This window comes from Alternaria novae-zelandiae, assembly GCF_023758075.1.
Source record: "Alternaria novae-zelandiae strain BMP 2774 chromosome Unknown scaffold_6, whole genome shotgun sequence".
NCBI lineage: Eukaryota > Fungi > Ascomycota > Dothideomycetes > Pleosporales > Pleosporaceae > Alternaria > Alternaria novae-zelandiae.
Genome location: NW_026056966.1, coordinates 283322 through 304234, shown reverse-complemented (window position 1 = coordinate 304234; position 20913 = coordinate 283322). Strand labels below are relative to the sequence as shown.

Here is a 20913-nt window from a genome sequence, read left to right as displayed (position 1 = left end):
CGATCTATCCTTGAGCCAGCCACAGAGTCCCCAGTCTTGATCCACCGCTAATGTTCCAAGCATTATGCGAGCCGAACGGGCGAACAGAGGTCAGGAACACAGCCATGGCACACGCCGCAGTCTAGTCACAACGTGCGGGTAGCAGCGATCTGATTGCTCCTCGCATAAATGACCTTGGTCGTGACATGCTGCAAACATCGGCTTTGGGGCTGTGAGTGGTTGTTGACCTCCGAAACGGAGACATTTCCAAGCCTTTGGGGGTGTCGCCCCTAGCGCGTCGGCTGCAGCCACTCAAATGGGCAGGAGCGCCCGGTAGTCTTTCGCACGTGTGAGGAGCTCGAGGTGTCATTCACGGATTTTGATATGCAAGTAGTTTGGTTCATGATATGTCATATATCCGTCTATCGATTTTCAAGGAACCGTTCCTCACACTGACCATATGGATGTCATCCCGCGCATGTAATCAAACGGCCCGTTCCTCAAGAACTATGCTACCATTACTCAAACTATTGAGTCGTTCGGACCGCTGCGCATGGAGGTTCATGCGGCATGTCGACATGTGAAAGTATCCGGAACCCGTGGTATCAATCTCCTAATTCCCAGAACGCCTTATCCAAATGCTCTGTTTCTCTGTGCCTCGCCAGATCCTTAATACCTCCACCCTCGCTCATACTATATGCGCAGGCTTCACCGGCTGCTGATAGTAGTCGGTCGCAGCGCCGCCCTGGTATGGGGGAAGGTATTGGTTGTTCATCTCAGCAGGTTGCGTCTGCGAATGGTATGCGGTATTTTGGTATTCGGGTGCGCTGTTGTACGGAGATGATTGCTGAGCAGGTACGGAACCCCCGAATGGGTTGTGCGCGGGTGCGTACTGGCCTCGTTTGGCCTCTGCCTTCGCGCGACGATAACCGATGACCGAGTAGATGAAGAGACCGAAGTAGCTGAGGCTGCGATGTGTTAGTGCTGCAAACGATCGCCCTGGGACTCTGAACGTACAATACGAAGACGCCGAATCCAAGCCCGACATGGCTACCGCCCTTGCCGATATCCGCAAACTCCATGATCAAGGCGACGCCCCAGAACGCAGTCTGGAACGAGTTCATGGTGAGGAAAGTGCCGGGTTTCAGCGCATCGCGAAGGAAGAGCAGGATGGCGAGAATGTCGATGAGGAGTACTATACAGCTGAAGAGTATAATGACAATGAGCAATCTACTGGCTGTAAGCTTTGTGTATGCGCCGTTGATGGTGTGATTTACGAGACTGAGGGTTGGATAACGTCTTCCAGTTCTTTCACGTTGCTCAGCGAAATGCCTACTGCTCCAATGATCAAGAGCATGATACATATGCGCACTATCCAGAAGGGCACGAGAACGCGCTTCTGCCAAAATACCGGTCGTTGCGCCATGGTGAATCGGTGCCGCTGGAGGTTATCGCTGCTTGTCGGTGGCTAGGTGCGATGTTTGCGCAACAAAAAGAGGAAACCAGGATATAAATCTCAGTTTGCAGGGCTGAGCGCGAGATAGACCGATATTTCGGGAACTCGCGTTGACTGGGCTGTGATGCGTACGCTCAGGGGAACGCCTTGCGGCGCCGTGATGAAACACGCGTTCGGCCCTGTACATCTTCATCTCCCTCTTTTAGCAGCCGCGCCGTTTGGGGCCGGTGTCGCAGCATGGCCTCTTTGCGTAGGTAGTGATAGATGTGTTGGATGCGTGTTCAAAGTGTTTAAATTGGTGCGGTACAATGTTACTCGCTGCCCTGATGAAGAAGCAAAACGGCTGTCACGAGTTTCAGGGTCTGTGGAGATGGGCCGTTAGGCGATGCTCGTAGCCTCGTACGCGGTAATAGCGCGGTGGTCGCAGCGTTGTGGCTGAGGCAGTCAGGCAACGATAGACTCCAGTACCCGATCAACAGTCGTGAGTAACGTGTATCTGCATGCTGAGTTGTGCACAAGTCGGCCTGTCTCGCATGTACACCGGTGTAAGCATCATGCTTCGATGCACGTCGATCGAATGTGGAAGGTATGGAGGCGGGCACTTTCCGCGCCAGCCATCTGATCGGAGTGGGGCTGCCACGAGACCCATGCACGCGTTGCTCCCGCCCGATAAGCGCGATAACGAGCGACACCTTGATGGGCAGCCAGAGCTTCCCCAGATTACAACACATAGCTATCTCTTGATCGAGAGCTGTACGATAGTCCGCAAGTTCTGTCCCCATCTTCATCATGGGTAACAACCAGTCACGACCGTCCGATGCTGCTGTTAATGAGAAGTTGATGGAGCGACTCCAAGCACTCCACATGAAGGATGAACGACCCATGAACGAGAAGGATGGATTTGTCGTTGTTGGCGGAGAGGCTCGTACGTTACATGGCGTTTGGAATGGTATACCAAGTCTAACTGTCGAAGCACCTCGATACACCCCCGGCGTCAAGTACCGACAAGATGTATCTGCCGCCTCAGTGTCAGAGTGGGAGAAGGAGCTCATGGAAGACCCAAAGGTACTACACACAGCTCTTGTACCGTCTCTTACTTACCTCTGTAGAACCGCCTCGCTCTCGCAGCTCTTAGCTCCAACTCTGCCAACGCCGTACTTTCATCCCGATCCGCTGTCATCGCAGACACCCAGAAGTTCAACATCAAGATTCCCTTCGAGGGCTCGCCCGTCACAAACCAAGCCTCATCTGGAAGATGCTGGCTCTTCGCTTCCACCAACGTCTTCCGCGTCGCTATCATGAAGAAGTACAAGCTGTCCGAGTTCCAGCTGTCACAGGCATACCTCTTCTACTGGGACAAGATTGAGAAGGCAAATTACTTCCTCGAAAGCATACTGGATACAAAGAGTGAGGAGATTGACAGCCGGATCGTGCAGGCGCTGATGTCCAGCCCTGTCGGTGACGGCGGACAGTGGGATATGGTGGCCAACCTCGTGCAGAAGTATGGTCTGGTACCGCACTCGCTGTACCCAGACTCGTTCAACGCGTCCAACTCGTCCACCATGGACCGTCTGATCACCACCAAGTTGCGGGAGGATGCCGTCCGTCTACGTGCCATCGCATCCAGCAACGCATCGCCAGACGCGATCAAGGCGACTATTGCCGAAGAGAAGGAGAAGATGCTGCGTGAAATCCACCTAATCCTTACACTGATGCTAGGACCTCCCCCATGCTCTACCAAGCCGTTCACCTGGGAGTACTATGACAAGGACGGCAACTTCTGCACCGTCAAGACGCGACCCACCGCCTTTGCGAAAGAACTCTCCGACAACAAGACCGTCCGCGCGCTGTCTGGAACGGACGTGCACTCGCTCTTCTCGCTTGTAAACGACCCGCGCAACCCTTACAACCGTCTGCTCAGCGTGAAGCGACTCGGTAACGTCTGGAACGGCCGACCAGTGACGTATGTGAATGTCGACATGAAGACCATCAAAGATGCTTGCATTGCGATGCTGAAGAAAGGCATGCCCGTCTTCTTTGGTTCGGATGTAGGCAAGTACTCCGATTCCACCAAGGGAATTATGGACACCGATCTCTTCGAGTACGAGCTCGGCTTCAATATCAAGCTCGGCATGTCCAAGGCGGAGCGTCTGCAGACCGGTGAGAGCCAGATGACGCATGCTATGGTGCTGACGGCTGTACATGTTGTTGATGGCAAGCCCGTGCGCTGGAGGGTGGAGAACTCGTGGAGTGAGCGTGCAGGTGACAAGGGCTACTTTGTCATGAGCGATGCTTGGATGGATGAGTTTGTGTACCAGGCCGTCGTCGATCCCAGCGTTGTCAGCTCGACGATTAAGAAGGTGCTCGAGCAGAAGCCGAAGATGCTAGAGCTGTGGGACCCGATGGGCGCGTTGGCGTGAGTGTGATGTAGATTTGATGATACCTTTCATGAATTGATTGTTGCTGTGAGAGAAGCCAATAGATACAAGATTAAATGTGAATCTAGCGTAAAATAAAGTGCGCGTCTTTCGTTAATTATAGGATGCGCAGTGCGGGTAGACAAGTGTAGTAGCAATTTTAGGTAGGGACTTCACTAACGAGGTTTGCATCACTTTCAACCTAAGAGTGGCTAACTACTTCGTTTCTAATCGGTAAAAGTTTAGCAGGGTCTTAAGACTGCCTTCATGCGTGCAGCAACGGCTCCGTCTCATCATCATCACATCCATTGCTTTCCTTGCAATCCCGCATCACCTCCCATAGCAAGCCTGCCTGTACACCTGCGAACATCACATAACCAACGGCAGTCCAGCCCGCATAACGATACCATCCATTCCACCACCCCAAATACCCATTGTACCACTCCCACCGCGAAGGCATCTCGACGCTTAACCCCCAGGCCACACCCACCCCAGTAAATACCACCGCTTGCATCGCAAGCCCCAAACGGCTCAGCGCCTCCTCCTTCGCCTCGTCCCGATTCTCCTCCTCTTCTTCCTCTTCCCTTTCGGCACGAATCGCTCTCGCCTGCCAGAAAAACGACGCGATAACCAAACCGATGACAATCCAATTGATGCAGAGGATGTGCGCGCCATACCATGCCCAGGCGAACATGATGTGGTAAAACCAGTGTATATCCTTAGCGTAGAAGGCATCGACGAAGATGGGGAAGACTAGTAGGAAGAAATACGTTGCATAGGCTGTTATGGCGGAGCTTGTTGAGACGTCGCGGTAGGGGGAGGGGTAGTGGAGATGTAGGATTGAACTATCGTAAACGATGAGAGTCAGTGCTTGTGCTGTTTGAGCTGGAGAAATGGAAGGAATGCAACGGGTGCATACAGGGTAAGCCAATAGAGCAGTACAACAACGGTTTGTGTTAGATCGATCCAATTCCCCGTGGTTACGGGTTCGCGGTGAAAACCTTTGTCTTCTCGAATGGAATCTACAATATAGAAGAACGTGAAGGTGAATTGTTCGGTTGCTGAGATGAGGTTGAAAAGCAGGTAGTTTGTCGACATGCCTGAACTTTTCTTTCTGAAGATGGTACGGTGAAGTTGTGGTATGAAGGACGCCACGGTGAGAACCAAGAAGATACTGGATGGTGTTAGTACGATATAAAGAGTGTTGAGGAATCGAACGAACATGCGAAGCCAGACTGGTAACTCTAGAACCGGCATCTTGCAAGGATGGAATGCAATTTGTGGTATTGCAGCGGTATGGCGACTTGTGATTGTCTACCGCAACATATTGAGGAACTAGAGACTTCGTTATCGAAAAGATTCTCAAGCATCTTGCTTGTATACGAGTACAACGCTGATGCCTAGCACGTTTAAGATATTCAGGTATGCAACGCTGATCGCGGGGGCGGCACAGTGCATTAGCGCTGCGCACCCCCTTGCTTGCCAGCAAAACCTCCGAATACAGCCTCAACCCCAATCCTTCCACACTCATCACCGAAGAGTAGAATATGCCCCGACCAATCTACCTCATCGTCTTCAACTCCCCTCTCTTCCCCGCGCACTGGGGCTTCTGGATCCCGCACCTCTCGTTTACCGACCCTCAAACGGGAACGTATCTCAACGCAACCGGCGATGCAGCAACCGGCTTCAGCATAGAGTTCGAACGTAACCACGAACTTGGTGCTGATGGCCGGCGGCACCAACTCATCTCTTTGGGGGAAGTTGCGGACGAGCATGTTGTCGATGTAATGGGTGACGGGAAGTGGTCTGTTGATCAAGTTGCGAGAGATAGCCTTGAGGAGATCGTGTTGGGTGTAAAGCCGCCGGGGCCAAGTTTGGTTGCTGCGGGTAGCACGGTGAGTTTTGTAATGTGTCAGCTATTTATCGAATGGCTGATTGACTGGATGTGGTAGGTACCGAGAAAGAAGGTAGAGATAAGGAACTGTCAGAATTGGATACGCGATGCGGTTGCAGCGTTGGTGGAAGCAGGAATCATGGACGAAGAAGCGCTGGGGATTGTAAAGAACTCGCCGAAGAATTGAGGGAGAAAGGTCGTTGAAATCGTTTTCTACACCTTTGTTCGGCTTCCACTTTCCCCCATACTCAGCTCTCACCAAGAGCCTTTTCTCCTGATATGACCAGAGTGAGACGTATATTCTACACTCCTCTCCATCAACCTACCAAATCTTCGGCACAAACATCGGCGTCTCCCTCTTCCACTTCTGATAATCCTTGCGATCCCCATACCTCTTATCATACTTATTCTCACTCAACGGCACCCCACTAACCTTCAGCAGCAAGAAAGACACAAAAGCCGGACTAGCCGCACACATACCCGCAACAAGCACCTGTCCACCAATCCCCCCACTCAATCCCAACGCAGCCTGCGCGGGCTGCCTAACCAGCAACCCCGCCGCCGCAATCGCAATACCACTCCACAACGTCGCCTCGCCGAAGTAATTCGGATGCCGAGACTTACTCCACAGGCCGTGTGTGAGGAACTCTTCAGAGTGTTTCTTTTGCTTTTTGCCTTGGACCCAGGCGTCTTTTTGGCGGTCGGCCACGACCTCGAACGTCAGACCGAAGACGAAGATGGCGAGGCCGAGGACGTCTGTTAAGTAGGGTTTCGAGGATACGGCTTGCCCAAGGAGTGAGGTCGCGTAGGCGGAGCGTGGAACGGAGTTTACTAGAATGACGGGTAAGGTGCAGAGGGAGACCCATGTTGCTTGGGCGAAGAAGGCGACGAGGAATTTGGGTGGGGAGGTCCGGATGGAGTCGAAACGAGAGTCTTTCCCTTCGTCGCTGGATATACGTTTGTAGAGATAAGAACCCACTGTTTCATCAGCATTAGCACCTCAACTCTCTTTCAACCCAGCCATTTAGGATGCAACGTACATCTCGTAGCCCAAATCCCCACGGCAGCACTCAAAAGCGCTTGTCTCCACCACCACGTGCCCTGTCCCAGGCCCTGGGCGCTGAAATACTCGGTTATACCGCCGGTGATGGTGCCTGCGGCTCTTGCGCGCATGTATGGGAGTACTAGGCTGAGGGCTGTGCAGGAGAGGTATGTGAAGCTGCCGGAGAGGTCATAGTACCGTTCTGTTTGTGCTGCAATGGAAGGTACGGCTACGGCAGCTTGGATACCGTATGCGAGTGCGACAGAAGGGACGAGGGTACGTAGAAGAGGATTCTTGAACGCTGTTGCGCGGAGGAGGGTTTGCAGGAGCGTCATGTTGTTGCAAAGCTTCGAAATCAGAAATGCGGTTGAGGAAACTTCGGCGCACCCCAACATATATCCTCAAATCGGAAGACGGAGGATCTTCAGGTACTCTTTATGCACTTCGCTGTTCTACCCAACAAACACAGTCATCGGCGGTTCATCCGGCGCATACCGTTGTTGCAAAGCGCCTGGCGATCTAGACTCGTAGTCAGGATCGATGCCGTCATTCCTCGCTTACCTCCACTTGTGACTGGGGTCCGACGGTAAGCTTCCGGATAGCGCGCAGGAGCTCGGAGGGTTCGGACGCCGGCGGGCGTCGCATTCAGGATACGAGATCTTGCTTACGTGCATAAGGATGCGTGTTGACGTACTGCATCGTAGTCTAGAATGTGTGCGAAGGTTGGAATATTTCAATAGTGCAGGTATGATGGCAAAGATGTGAGCCCGAAGGCGTAACGATACATTCGCCCGCTCCAAAACACCATGCAAGCCGCGTACCTAGCCCAGCACCCAGCCATGCAATCCCAACACCAACTCAATCCTCATAGACGCGTCATTGCAAAACTCTCCAATACACAAATCCTAGTAACACAACAGCAAACACCAGCAACACAGCGATACAATTGACACTACACGACAAACCCGAGAAGATGCCGACTCCCACTCTTCCGAAGACTCTATCTCCTGAACGCGGCTTCGACCTCCTTAGTACCCCAATCAATCTCCACTTCCCCACTATATACATCTTGGTTGATAGTCGTCATGCGCTCTGAAACCTTGTTGTATGTCTTCTCGCATTCCTTGAGGACCTTGAAGACGAGGTCGCGGCTGATAGTCGGGTCGTCGGCGTCGCCAAAGTGCTTGTCGACGCGTTTCTTGAGGGCTTCGATGCCTTTGCGAAGTTCCTTGGCGTCGTGGGAGTGGACTAGTTTCTTGAAGACGGAGCGTGAGTGGGAGGAGCGTTGAGCTATGGCTTGGGCGCTTGCGCCGGGTTGGGAGAGGAGGGTTTCGGTTGATTCGATGAATTCCTGGATCATGTTAGACGCAGTAGTATGAGACGAAGAGGTGTACTTACCAGAAGCTTGCCCAGTGGTCTCCGGATGACGGCGTCAACGTAGAGGCTCATGTGCTCGCTGTACTCATCTTGAGCCTTGCCCTTCCAGAATTCTAGGACAGTGACCGAGCGAGCATCAACCTCTTCCATGTAGTGGTTCATGTTCTCAATGAGCAGGATATGGTAGTTGAGCGCCTCCTTATCTTCGGGATCACCCTGTCCTTGTGAGGCCATGACGGTGGGCGACTCCTTGGCGATGACCTTTAAGCTCTCGAACATAGCCTTGTTGATCCTTTGGTACGCTTCGTCGACCATGTCGCGGATTTCCAACTTATCTCCGCCTCCTGAAGCAGGCGGCAACATGTTCTCGATCGCGACAGAGAAGTGTGGGAAGGTCTTCATGAATGAGATGACGCCCTTGCGCTTCTTGATCTTGACCTTCGTATCTTCAATGGCCCGTATCTGCTCGTCCAAGAAGCGGCTGAACAGCCCTTGCAAACGTTCATGTATCTTTCGCAGGTTCCTTGTCAAGAAGTCCTGGTCCGTCTCTGCGATATCGAGCAACTTCCGGTCGACAGCACAAAGAATGCCTACACCTTGCCTAGGAAGAGTCAGTGAGCGAGCAACGTATAACGTAAATATGACTTACAGAGGATCAGCTTTGGTGGCCCAGTCCACAAGGCTCTGAATCTCAGAGGGCCAGAAAGAAAAGATCTCCTCCATGACACCAGTGACATGTTTTGCCATGGCTCGGTCCGCTTCGAACTGCTTGCGGATCCAGAGGTTGGGGCCACGACGCGCTTCGGGGGGCGCGGCTTGCACGGCCTCGGGGAAGTCAAGCGAGTCAGTTGAAGTAGCATGGAAGAATTCAGTAATGAAGTTTTGCTCCGTCAAAAGAACCGGACCGGTGTCTTCTAGGATCCTAGCGAAGACGTTGAATGCGTGGAATTTACCATCTTGAGCCGCTGGCTTTGCCTTGCCGTCTTTGTCTCCAGACGCTGATCTCAGGCCACGAGCTAGGGTCTGACTTCGCTTAACGGTCAGCTTCCTTGCCGTACCTAATGTGGAGGTAGTTTCCGGCTCTTTCTCCTGTGCGGTAAAGAGCAGTTCTTGCTCCTCGCCAGTGGGCTTTCTTGCGAACCGTCTCCATGCCAGAATATTGTCGCGAACCTCTTGTTGATACACCTGCGCTGCTTGAGTCTGATACATGCGTAACAGTGAGTCCCATGCTGCCCTGTCAATTTCTTTCGCGAACAGCATGATTGGGCTCAACATCCACAACTCGTTTCGGCCAGCATCATGCGCTTCTACATTCCTCTTCAGAGATGGCTCAGATCCCTGATCATCGAGTCTTGAAAGTGCATCTTTCGTCGATAGGAAGGCTGCGCCGAATGTGATTTCCATATGTTTCTTGAGCCTCTCGAGGAACATGGATCCCTCATTGAGATACCTGTCTCGTTTCTCTTGCAGAGCTTGCATCGTTGCCAAATCGCTATTACCAAATCCTGGTCCACTGCTGATCGTGCCTTGTCGAGCTCCGGCGACGAAAGATGGGTCGATTGTAATGAGTGCCTTGTAGAGCAGAACCAAAGAAAACTCAATATCCTTGAGTCCATTGATCTTGCCTATAGGAGCGCGTCTCAATGACTCCAGCTGATCTGATGTGATCGAGATAGTGTCGACTAGCTGTTGAAGTTCGTGCTGCAGTAGCCGCTGGTTCGCAGTCTGCACTTGCAAACCCTGACTCTGTGCTTCGATGAAAGCGATATCATCGTTCAAGCTGCTCAGCTCAACGTTGTATAGGGTTAACAGCCCCTCAAGCTCGTCGCACTCAGCGATCGCGCGGTCCAACATGCGCTCGACAGCCTCTACGCGATCGTCCTTCTGCTCCAGGTGATTTAGCCAGCTCCCTGCCTCCACGCGGGCGATTTCGCGTTTGATGTCATTCTCCAGAGACTCGATGTGCTTGGCGGACAGCTCGTTGTTTCCCCATCCCAGCTCAGTCAGTAGACTCTCAAATTCCAATCCCCGTTCGTCAATGATGTTCGGATCTATACCAAGCTTGGATATGTTGACAATCTGTTGGTTAGACCGGCGCTTCTTTCGTCGCACCTCCGGCTCAGGCTCAATGTTCCTTGACGCTGCTTTTTCTGGAGGTGGCGGAGCAGGCTGTTCCTCAACTTCTTGGACAGCGCCAGCCACAGTGCGATCGCCTGGGCCAGAGACTGTAACAGACGGAACGACCTCGGTACTAACGCGCAGTCGCTCTTTAGATGACCTGTCTGGTATGGGTTTGGAGGGCTCTTCGAGTGTCTTCTCGACTTCTTCTTGAGGTGTTTCTTTTGGTGTTTCTTTTGGTGTTGGCCGCTGGGGCACAAACACTGCGCTGACGCCGTCTGCTTCATCGGTTGTTTTCGTCTCCTTGTTGAAGAGCTTTGCAGCAGCTCCGCCAGCACGAGGCTTGAATGCGCCTGCCGCCGCTGCTGCCTTGCGGAACTTGGTCGCCGCATTATCGTTAAGCAGCGGCTTCTTAACCATCGGCCCAAGGCCAGGGCGTTCTTGATCCTCAGGCATTGAATTGGTGCGTTCTAGTGGTTCTGGCTCAGGCGCTGTTGGTGGTGTTGCAGGTGCCGCTACTTCCTCAGCTTGTGGTGCTGCTGGTATTGGCGCAGTCGGAATTTGTGGAAGGGGTGATGTGGGAGGAGGCGTAGGCTGTGGTGGTCGAGAAGGCAGTGGGTCTGCGGGAGGCGCGATGTTTTCCTGAGAAACGGGCTTCAGTCTCTCGGGTATCTCCTGAGGTCGTCTCCGCGGCGGTACTTCCAGTGGTGGAGCTGGCGAGCCTGAAGGCGTATGGAATGTTGAGCGTGGCTCTGCGCCTTGGCTATCGACACTCCGTTGTGACATCTGTGATGGACGGGGCTCCATGAGTGGCCTTCTCCTTTGGGGCGGTTCTTCTGGCGGCATGTCGTCGTTTCGTGTGAAGTTTGAACTGGTGTTGCTCTGAGCCGTACCCGGTCGACCAGCGCTTTGGGCTGTTCCAGGCCTGAGACCCCTGGGCGACGGATCTCTCCTAGGCGAGGGGTACCCGTTCTGTCTGCGTGGATCTGGTGGCGCAATACCTGGAGGCGCGCCGTCCAATGATGGTTCGTCAAGGGATCGTTCCGACCGTTGCGATTGCGCATCCTCACGTGGCGGCCCGCGCCCTGGACTCAAGCTTGCTGGGAAGTTGCCTGAATCCGGTGTCCGTGGCCGACCAGCGAATTCAGAATTTGAAGATTGTGGTGTTAGATTGCGAGACGCGAATTGAGGTGGAATAGGGCTTTGTCCCTGGCCAGGACGAGGCCGCATGCTATCACCGCTAGGCCGAGAACGAATGCTTGGGTCCATTGACCGCTTTTGGCGAAGGTCGGGCATAGATGGCGCGACCGAAACTGAATTCGGCATAAATGGGGGAGGTCTACGGGCGTCATCCCCAGTACTCGGTCTACCCAAGTCGTCTGGTCGTCCTGGTCTTCTAGGCGGCCCCCCTAGCTCTCCAGGAGGTCTCCGGAAGTTTGGATTTGGGCCAGGTGGAAGCGCTCTCCCGTCAGATATAGGCGGAGATTCGCCAGGTCTTCTCGGTGGTGGTCCAGGTGACTTTGGAGGCATTGGTCTTTGATCTGGTGGCCCGGGTCGCTTCTGGGACGGACTTTGACCACCCTGACCACTGGCTGCGGCAGCTCGGCCTTCTGGTGTCGCGAGATGCGGCTGTCCATTGGTCAGACTGTTCAGCTCTGTCACGCTGAATCCTGTCAGGATAGGAAAGTCTCCTTTAGTGTACTTGTTGTAGATCTTAACCATACTTCCAATAAAGAACTCCTTCTCCTTTGCCGTGCCCGCTTCCCAGTAGTAAGGTTTGCCTATGGTCACAGTGAAGCCCTTTTCCCCGGCCCATAGCTTTCGCTGAGCCTCCTCTTCGCTGGTGGGATTCAAATGGGTGTAGTTCTCGACAGCAGTAAGCTCCTCCATAGGCCAAGATTTTCCAATGGAGAAGGAGCCGTTGGCGTTCTCCCTGGCTTTGTGCAGCTTCACCCTGCCTGTGTTTCGCACTGATATCATGATGATGCGCGCCTTCTTGTTCGACGGGGCCGAGCTCGGTGGTGGGGGGGACTGCGGGTAGCCGCCATCTTCTTGGACGCGGATGTGGGTAATGTAAGATTCCTGGACTTGGGTTTGTCAGTCGCTGCTATAGCACGTAGAGGTGTATGCCAAGCATATATCCCAAGATGCGCGGGCACTGATGTAGACACGTACGCTGGCCCTGGTCATCCGTCTTGGAGAAGCAGCTGTCGGTGATTCTCTTCCGCTCGTCGTCGAATCGTTCTGCGCGCGACATGCCAGAGGGCGTGGAGCTGGAGGCAGAAGGCGCCCCCCTCGAGCTGCCAGGTGGGCGGCCGGCAGGAGCTCGAGGGTCCCCCGCTCCGTTGGTGTAGTTGCGTGGCCTCCCCTCCATATTGCTATGCAGCTATCTGCGAGACCGATGGGGTAGTTGGAGGCTTGGGTAGATGATGCGCCGATTACTGCCGCCGGGCGCTAGCGAGAGGACCTCCGGGAGCTGCCATGAATCGCGAAAGGTGGTAATGAGTCTTGCGATGGCCGGGCGATGCGACGTAGACGGGTGGAGCGGCGGTGAGGAGCAATCGGGGTGCTCAATGCGGTAGTCCCGGAACAACTGCTGCCAAGTGCGCCGTTCGAAGGAAGAATGTGGGCGGCGAGTGAAAGAGGCAATGGGGTGGTGTGCGGAGAGGGACGTCTGGCGTCGTGTACTCCATATGAGACGGCAGGCGCGCGGGACAGGGATCACGTTTGGGGCCTAGCGCAGCCGGGGCGCTGAACCATTCCGCCTACCGTACTTTTTTTCTTGCGCGACGTCTGCTACCTTTCACGCCAGCACCACCATTCCACCGCCGCAGTCCACGAAACACGACACGTACCGCGCAATGGCTACCGGGAAGGCTTCTAAGAAGTCTAGCGGCGACAAGAAGCAGAAGGCTGCATCGACAGAAATTCCCCAGCTTGAGCTGGTGAAGAAGTTCCTCAAGAAGAAGGGCGAGAAGGATGCTGTCACCAAGATTGACGAGGAGTTTGACCGATGGTGTGCGTCGCCCATGAGCGACAACGATTCTGAGGCTAGCGACGATGAGGAAAGCGCGTCCAGCAGCGACTCAAGCAGCGAGTCTGAGGCCGAGGCAAAGCCAAAGAAGGCCAAGAAGACTGCTGGAAAGAAGGCAGCTGCGAAGGACGATGCTTCCAGCTCATCGAGTTCCTCCGACTCTAGCTCCGACTCTTCCAGCTCCAGCTCAGATTCCGATTCCGAATCTGAGAAGGAAAGCGCGCCGGCGAAACCCAAAGCGAAGAAGGCCAAATCCGTGTCTTCATCCTCTGCTTCCTCCTCCAGCGACTCGAGCGACTCCGATAGCAGCTCTGAAGAAGAGCCCGCCAACGTCCCGCTTCCTGACTCCGACTCGTCCGATGCCTCCAGCGACTCTTCGTCCAGCGACTCAGACAGCGACTCCTCGAGCGACAGCAGCTCCGACTCAGAAGCCGAGAAGGAGGACAAGAAGGCAAAGAAGAGCAAGAAGGCCGCTTCAGTCTCATCATCGTCTGCTTCAAGCGACTCGGACTCTTCAGATTCTAGCGACTCCAGCGACTCTAGCTCCTCCGACAGCGACTCTGACGAAGAGCCAGCGAAGACGAAGAAAGCCAAGAAGAGCGGAAAGAAGGCTGCCACACCCTCGTCCTCAAGCGATTCCAGCTCTTCAGACAGCTCTTCGGACAGCTCCTCCGACTCCGACTCCGACAGCGATGATGAGAAGAAACCCGCCGCGCTCGAGCGCAAGGCCTCTGGCAGCGACTCGTCTCAGACTCTGCCAGCAACATCCCCCGAGCCAAAGAACAACAAGCGCAAGGCCGGCTCTCCTTCACAAGACGCTCCCAAGTCAAAGCGAAGCCACGTCGAGAACCGATTCCAGCGCATCAAGCCCGACGTCGTAGTCGACCCCAACCTCGCAAGCAACGCCTACGTTTCCTACGACTACGCCGACCGCGCGCACGCCAAGTTGATCGTCACAAAGGGCAAGGGCTTCACCAAGGAGAAGAACAAGGGAAAGAGGGGCTCGTACAGGGGTGGCATGATTGACACCTCTGGCGGCAAGGGCTTCAAGTTTGAGGACTGAGCGTCATAACCGGATATAGATGGGAGACGATTCGCAAAGCATTTTCACGAGTAGAAAGAGGATATGCGCCTTGGCGTGTAAGAGTATGGCGAACACGGAGTTATGTATACCAAAAGCAGCATACCCTTAATTGGCGACACTAGTACGAGACTTTGGTCGACTGAGGGTCGGATTACTGTGTTGAAAGTTTGAGTTTATAGATTTGTACAGTTCTAATCGTACATTGCATATGCATATTTCTAGTTCCATTTCCATGTACCAGGCCCTCTCAGTGTTCTTCATTCCATCCGAGAAGACTCCGGTTTTGTGTCGCGATGCTAGTGATTCCATATTGCATCCCTCATCACTTCTCAGGCATCGGCAGCGAGTCATCCTTCCAACCATCATGCCCTCCAATGTCTGAAATCGCACCTGGCCACTTCCATCTCACTCCTACCAATCGCCGTCCCCCATCCTCAAGCCTTCTCCCCACCCTCCTCCTCAAACTCCACCGGCAGATTCATGCCCACCCTCCTCGCGCTCAGCCTAACCCTCTCCTCCTCCGTCATACCCATACCCGGATTATACCGCTCCAGCAGCGTCGAATGCATCCGTTGCGCCTGCACATATTGTATGAATTGCTCCGCCTGTTGTATTTGACTTTGCGCGTTGGCATTGGGGTTCGATTGCGAGAGCGTCGAGCGGATGCGCTGTTGCAGTTTTGAAGGTGCGGAGAGCTTTTGGTGTTGGGTGCGGGTTAATTGGGGTGTGGAGGGGAGTTCGCGGAGGAGGCGTCGGTAGATGGAGAGGATTTGGGGGGTGGCGGGTTGTGCCATTGTGGGTGGTGGAAGTGAGCGGATTGGTTCGGGAGATTGGATATCGGAAGGAGCCCTGGGGACCGTGGTACTCGAAATGTGGTAGTTTATTGGTGGTGTTGGAGAAGTTCACCACACGGAAGTGCTGCGGCGAAAAGATGCGGCAGAGCTTGGACCAGTCGTGAACTTCACATGCACCACAACTACCTAGGTACCCCTCCGTCTTCTTGTACGAACGCAATGAACAACTTACCGCCAAGTTCGCGATACGTATGCCGCAGCTGCATACACCGCTTGTCGCGCCCGCAGTCTACAACCGTTACGCGATCGCAAGTACGCCTACAGACCACCGATACATCTCAAGATGATGCGCCCAACGCGAGGTTACGGATACGGAAGCACTGGAATGGCGATGCGATAGCGAAGTTCAGGCCGACTGCGCCAACACGCAGTATACTGCATATGAGCAAGACGGAAAACAATCTGCGCTTAGAATTGACGGACGAGCAAAAACCATCTGCGGAGGATCTTGAACGAGTAGCGAATGAACCACGACCTCTCACGATGCGCGAGAGACGGCAACAAAACAGAGATGCACCCATGACCACCGCACAAATGCGGGCAATGCGAGAGAGCCGAAGACACAAGAGAGAATTGGAGATGGAGCAATTAAAAGAAGAAGGGAAAGAAATGGAATTAGCACATCTCAACGCGCCTCACAAACCTCTTATCAAAAAGCCAAAGAGTGTTGTCATTCGCAAATGGGAGACAAATTTCCCCGCGGGTCGTAAGAAATCGTTCCAAGACGAACTAGTACCCTCTCCGCCATCAGCGCCCTTGGGCAGAAGACCAAAATCCGAGACGATACCAAATACAGCGCCCGAGACACCAATCAGTTCGCTCTCGCTCAATCTCAACAAATTGCAAGACTTCAATTGGTACTGGGATACCTTTCCTCCTACCGTCGCACAGAAAACGACTGCAAACCACTTCTTCACTACCCACGGTCGGAATGCGAAGTTACTACGGAGCATAGCTCAATTCCGTCTTTTCCCCGAGTCCGACGTGCCGGAAGTAGCTTTTGTCGGTCGTTCCAACGTTGGCAAGAGCTCGTTGCTCAACGCCGTCGTAAACGCCGATATCAAAGCACTTTTAGCGCGTACCTCCTCCACGCCCGGCTTCACCAAAACAATGAACCTCTACGGTCTGGGCGCCGGCAACGGCGTAACCATCAAGAAACAAGGCCAAGATCGCGAAAAGATCGTCGGTCTCGGCGGTTTGACTATCGTCGACATGCCCGGTTATGGCGAAGGTTCACTCGCGTCATGGGGTACAGAAATCATGAAGTACATCACCAACCGCAAGCAACTCCGCCGCGTCTTCCTTTTGATTGACGCCGAACACGGTATTAAAGATAAAGACCGTTCTCTGCTCGCCTCGCTGCGTTTGGCCGGTGTGAGTCACCAGGTCATTCTTTCCAAGCTAGACAAACTATACATTCCCGCAGCCAAGGAGATCAAACGCCACGATGGAAAGGTGCTGCGTCGCTTGTCCCCGAAAGGTAGCCCTGAGGAACTCAGAAAGGCGATGGAGAAGTTGAAGTATGATATCCAGCCCCCGGTCGGCGGTGGGGCGCTAGGAGAGATTCTGGGAGTGAGTGCAGAGACGCTGGTAGAAGGGAAGAGGTTGGGTGTTGATCACGTGAGGTTTGCGGTGCTGAAGGCTGCGGGGTTGGATCAGAAGTTCAGGAGGGAGAGGAAGATGCAAGAGGAGAGAGCTGACAAAAGGGCACTCGAGTCGGGCGACTTCGAATAAGCCAGGGTTAGAATTAACACTCCGTTCTCCAACACAAACAAGTTTTACAATCTCGCCTTCATACTCTTCCCTGGAATCTCCGGCAACCCACCTTCCAAATCTCTCGGAATCAAATGCTCCACATCCCCTATATTTAGATACCGCGGATGGCACTGCTCCAACGACGTTATACCCAACAACCTCATCGTCGTCTCCAACTCATCTTTCATGATGTCAATAAAGTGTTCCACACCTTCTTGTCCATACGTCAGCGAATACAAAAACGGCCGACCCATTCCAACAGCTTTAGCGCCTAGACACAGTGCTTTTACTATGTCGGTTCCGCGCCGGATACCGCAGTCGAGGTAGACTTCTAGGCTGGAAAAGACTTCGGGGGCGTGGCGTCGGATTTCGAGAAGTGTAAGGAGGGATGGTGGGGAACTGTTGTTTTCTATTAGCCAACCACTCTTCTCGTTTATGTATGTGGTTGGGGAAGGCTGGGTGGACATACGTATCCAGGTTTCTCCCTCCATGGTTCGTTATCACTATACCATCCAACCCGTATTTCATAGCTAGTACCGCGTCTTCAACTGTCTGCACCCCTTTCGCTACAATAGGCAGTTTAGTTGCTTTGCGCAGCCAAGCGATGTCATCCCAGTTAAACGTGTCGTCTATGTAGCCGCCCATGGTGCGACCGAGGCCACCGCCTTTTTTGTCGTTTGTGGCGGCCGCACCGCTGATGGCGGCTTTGGCGAAGGTTGCGGATTCGACTTTTACTCGCTCGTCGCCTTCTGTTATACGGGATTAGATTGAGTCGTGCACATACGCAAAGATGCAAAGAGGGAAAAGACGGGTGTTAGGTAGAGTGAGACTTGCCTCGTTTCCCCTGCACAGGCCCGTCAATGGTAAACCACACGCCCTTGATCCCATTCTTCTCCGCGTCTTTGAGAAGGACTTCAGATGCTTTTCGGTCTTTGTTGACGTAGAGTTGGAAGAAGAAGGGTATGGAATCTTTCTTCACGCTCCCCGTAATCTCTTGCATGGTAAACGACGCATTCGTTGAGATCTGGCAGTCCGCATTAGCACATCATCTTTCCCACCTTCCCGTCTTCCAGCTCGCACAGCAAACGGAGATATCAACATACACACTGCGCAACACCCCTCCCCTCACACCCCCTCGCCAACGCTCTCTCCCCCTCCGGATGCGCTAACCGCGCCATCGCAGCCGGACTAACAAAAAACGGCAATTCAACATTGTGTCCCAACATCTTCGTCCGGGTATCCACATGCCGGATATTTCTCAATAACCGCGGTCGAAACCATATCCGATCAAACATGCTCTTGTTCGCATCCCGCGTCACCAGATTCGTGGCGCCGCTGGAGTAAAAGGCCCATGCTTTCTTTCCGAGAACTTTCTCGGCGACGGCTTCGAAGTCGTAGCTGTTGATCAAACTACTGAGCGGCGGCTTTGAGGCAATTGATAAGGCGGGTTGGGCGGATTCTGTTGGAGGTGGTTTTAGGAGGTCGTAGGAGGGTGTTGAGGACGAGACTTTGCCGATGCGTTTGCCTGGAGCGAGAGTCTTGGATATCAAAGTGGGTGAGTGGACAGAGTTGTAGGCTAGGGAGGCGTCGAGCCCGGCGTGTTTCGTTATTACTGGGTTGTTGTCAGCGGTGGTTTTCCCAGAAAGATGCTGTCCAGAATTGGAAGTCCAGTTCTTTTGCATTCCTTCAAACACAGCATGACCTTGAACTTCAATGGCAGGTATTGAATGCACTCACTCTCATTGCCACCAGGATGGCTGGGTATGAACTCTGTGATATCCCACACGACATCGTCTACTACTATCCAGCAGTCTTGTTCACTAGCATGCTTCTTGATGTCTTCTACAGAGACGGGTTTGTCCTCCATGTTGTCAGCAGTGCGACAATAGTTCGCGACAATTTGCTCGTACTAATCATGCAAGTAGCTTCGGAAGGTATGTATTATTCGTGTCAATTGGCGCGGAAGCCACCTCGCTAGTCGATCTGCCGACCAGTTCACGTTGATGCGGAGAAGTGGGCCCGGCGAAACGCCGATGGCTCGCAGGCAGCGACGAGCCTCTGGCAACCGCAACCGCGGCCGACACCACCAACACTATCGAGCATCTAATCATTACGGATACAATGAACCGAGAGGAGAAGGTGTCGCGGGCAAAATGCCTGCATCACAAGGGCATACAGTCGGCCGAAGCACCGCTCCGATAGTTGCAGAGCGCGATTCGTATATGAATAAAGTTTGTTTGGCAGAGCCGCATGTCATCTCACACTATCCCATTTTATCAAAAGCAAAATGCGCATTCTCATCACAGGGGCCGCCGGCTTCATCGGCCAACTCGTAGCGAAGAAATTGCTCGACGACGAGAAGGCAGCGCATTCTCTCATCCTCACCGACATCATCGAACCACCCATCCCATCAGATGCGCGATCCTCAAAACGAGCACAGGCCATCAAGGCGGATTTGTGCACAGAGTCAGATGCTGTCGTTACTAAAGATATAGAAGCCGTCTATGTCTTCCACGGCATCATGTCCTCAGGCGCAGAAGCCGATTTCGAGCTCGGCATGAAAGCAAACTTCGATGCTACTCGCGCACTATTCGATTCTATCCGGAAAACGTGCCCAGGAGCGAGAGTAATATATGCTTCCAGCCAAGCAGTATACAACAACTCTGTCACATTACCCGTCACGGAATCTCAGATGCCGACACCGGAGACAAGCTACGGCGCGGAGAAGATGATGTGCGAGTACCTCATCACTGAGTACACACGACGCGGCTTCATCGACGGCATCTCGCTTCGTTTCCCTACTGTCTCGGTACGCCCAGGGAAACCCACAGCCGCAGCGAGCTCATTCATCAGCGGTATGATCCGCGAACCGATGAATGGCATCAGATGTGTTATCCCACTAGAGGACAAGCAATGGCGACATTGGCTATGCTCTCCCCGGATATTAGTCCAAAACCTCGTCTACGCAGCTACGGATTTCGACATCAATCGCCTCGCGAAGTTTGATCGCTGCCTCAACTTCCCTGGTATCGGCGTCTCGGTGCAGGATATGATGGACTCTCTTGCGAGGGTGGGAGGTAGCGATAAGCTTGAACTGCTTGAGATGAAGGACGAACCTACGTGCAAGAAGATTCTATACTCATGGCCTGCTGAGTTTGACAACACTAAGGCTTTGGGTCTTGGGTTCGTGAGAGATACCGGTTTTGATCAGATTGTTCGGGATTATGTGGAGGCTTTTGCACCAAAACAAAATGTGAAGGGGACCGGGCAGGCGAGCCAGAAGATTCAGAGTGTGCAAGTCAATACTGTAGAAGTCGCAGCATAATACACTAGACCACGATCCGTTTGAAAGATTCACACAGCCACTATGCTACCATGTTTGACAGCGCTCTCTTATGACGTCCAAGTCATCGCGCAGAGATTATTACGTTTGCAAAGACACATGCTAGGCGTCTTCCTTTCGCATGTCACTGGCTAGGCCACTATTATCTTACACAAACTATCTTGTTCTATGATGACACCCATATCGCAAACAGTACAGCCTTACGCACTGCCGGTGACTGAATGCACATGCTGCCCGTCGGCACGTTCCATCACGACCCTGTTCGGCTATACATAAAGCACCGTGATCGGCGCATCCCCGGTCTTCCCCTCGTCTCTCATCCAGATCATTGCCAACTCGCTCAAAGACCGATACTTTAGCATGCAAGCGTCATTTCAGTAAGTCTCGGCCTAAATGCCGTGATCACCAGACTTGGCTGGCCATGACACCTGCTATGCATGTGCGACTTGCATGGACGACCTTACCCGGCCGGGAGACATAGCTAGATGCGGGAACCCCCGCATCTCATCCCACACTAAGCTAGCCAGCACCAGCAGGTAAGACGACGACGTGACGATATG

At 53.5% G+C, this 20913-nt stretch overlaps 8 protein-coding genes across 8 annotated transcripts; 3 read left to right on the top strand and 5 right to left on the bottom strand.

The window, feature by feature from the left end:
* Positions 1 to 667: 667 nt before the first annotated feature.
* Positions 668 to 1405, bottom strand: J4E88_003641 (uncharacterized protein; the record flags this gene model as incomplete). The annotated part of the gene is made up of 3 exons (XM_049397290.1): positions 668 to 947; positions 997 to 1209; positions 1257 to 1405. 3 exons carry the CDS (start codon positions 1403 to 1405, stop codon positions 668 to 670), a joined length of 642 nt encoding a protein of 213 aa, XP_049256678.1.
* A 4663-nt stretch (positions 1406 to 6068) lies between these two features.
* J4E88_003640 (uncharacterized protein) lies at positions 6069 to 7123 on the bottom strand (the record flags this gene model as incomplete). Its single annotated transcript, XM_049397289.1, has 2 exons — positions 6069 to 6693; positions 6876 to 7123. 2 exons carry the CDS (start codon positions 7121 to 7123, stop codon positions 6069 to 6071), a joined length of 873 nt encoding a protein of 290 aa, XP_049256677.1.
* A 665-nt stretch (positions 7124 to 7788) lies between these two features.
* J4E88_003639 (uncharacterized protein) lies at positions 7789 to 12657 on the bottom strand (the record flags this gene model as incomplete). The annotated part of the gene is made up of 4 exons (XM_049397288.1): positions 7789 to 8139; positions 8187 to 8766; positions 8815 to 12370; positions 12459 to 12657. The coding sequence occupies 4 exons, from the start codon at positions 12655 to 12657 to the stop codon at positions 7789 to 7791; spliced, it is 4686 nt and encodes a 1561-aa protein (XP_049256676.1).
* A 487-nt stretch (positions 12658 to 13144) lies between these two features.
* Positions 13145 to 14380, top strand: J4E88_003638 (uncharacterized protein; the record flags this gene model as incomplete). Its single annotated transcript, XM_049397287.1, has 1 exon — positions 13145 to 14380. One exon carries the CDS (start codon positions 13145 to 13147, stop codon positions 14378 to 14380), a length of 1236 nt encoding a protein of 411 aa, XP_049256675.1.
* A 455-nt stretch (positions 14381 to 14835) lies between these two features.
* J4E88_003637 (uncharacterized protein) lies at positions 14836 to 15195 on the bottom strand (the record flags this gene model as incomplete). Its single annotated transcript, XM_049397286.1, has 1 exon — positions 14836 to 15195. The coding sequence occupies one exon, from the start codon at positions 15193 to 15195 to the stop codon at positions 14836 to 14838; it is 360 nt and encodes a 119-aa protein (XP_049256674.1).
* Positions 15196 to 15414: 219 nt separating this feature from the next.
* Positions 15415 to 16989, top strand: J4E88_003636 (uncharacterized protein; the record flags this gene model as incomplete). Its single annotated transcript, XM_049397285.1, has 1 exon — positions 15415 to 16989. The coding sequence occupies one exon, from the start codon at positions 15415 to 15417 to the stop codon at positions 16987 to 16989; it is 1575 nt and encodes a 524-aa protein (XP_049256673.1).
* Positions 16990 to 17824: 835 nt separating this feature from the next.
* On the bottom strand, positions 17825 to 18877 carry J4E88_003635 (uncharacterized protein; the record flags this gene model as incomplete). Its single annotated transcript, XM_049397284.1, has 3 exons — positions 17825 to 18034; positions 18114 to 18622; positions 18748 to 18877. The coding sequence occupies 3 exons, from the start codon at positions 18875 to 18877 to the stop codon at positions 17825 to 17827; spliced, it is 849 nt and encodes a 282-aa protein (XP_049256672.1).
* Positions 18878 to 19297: 420 nt separating this feature from the next.
* On the top strand, positions 19298 to 20335 carry J4E88_003634 (uncharacterized protein; the record flags this gene model as incomplete). The annotated part of the gene is made up of 1 exon (XM_049397283.1): positions 19298 to 20335. One exon carries the CDS (start codon positions 19298 to 19300, stop codon positions 20333 to 20335), a length of 1038 nt encoding a protein of 345 aa, XP_049256671.1.
* Positions 20336 to 20913: the final 578 nt, after the last annotated feature.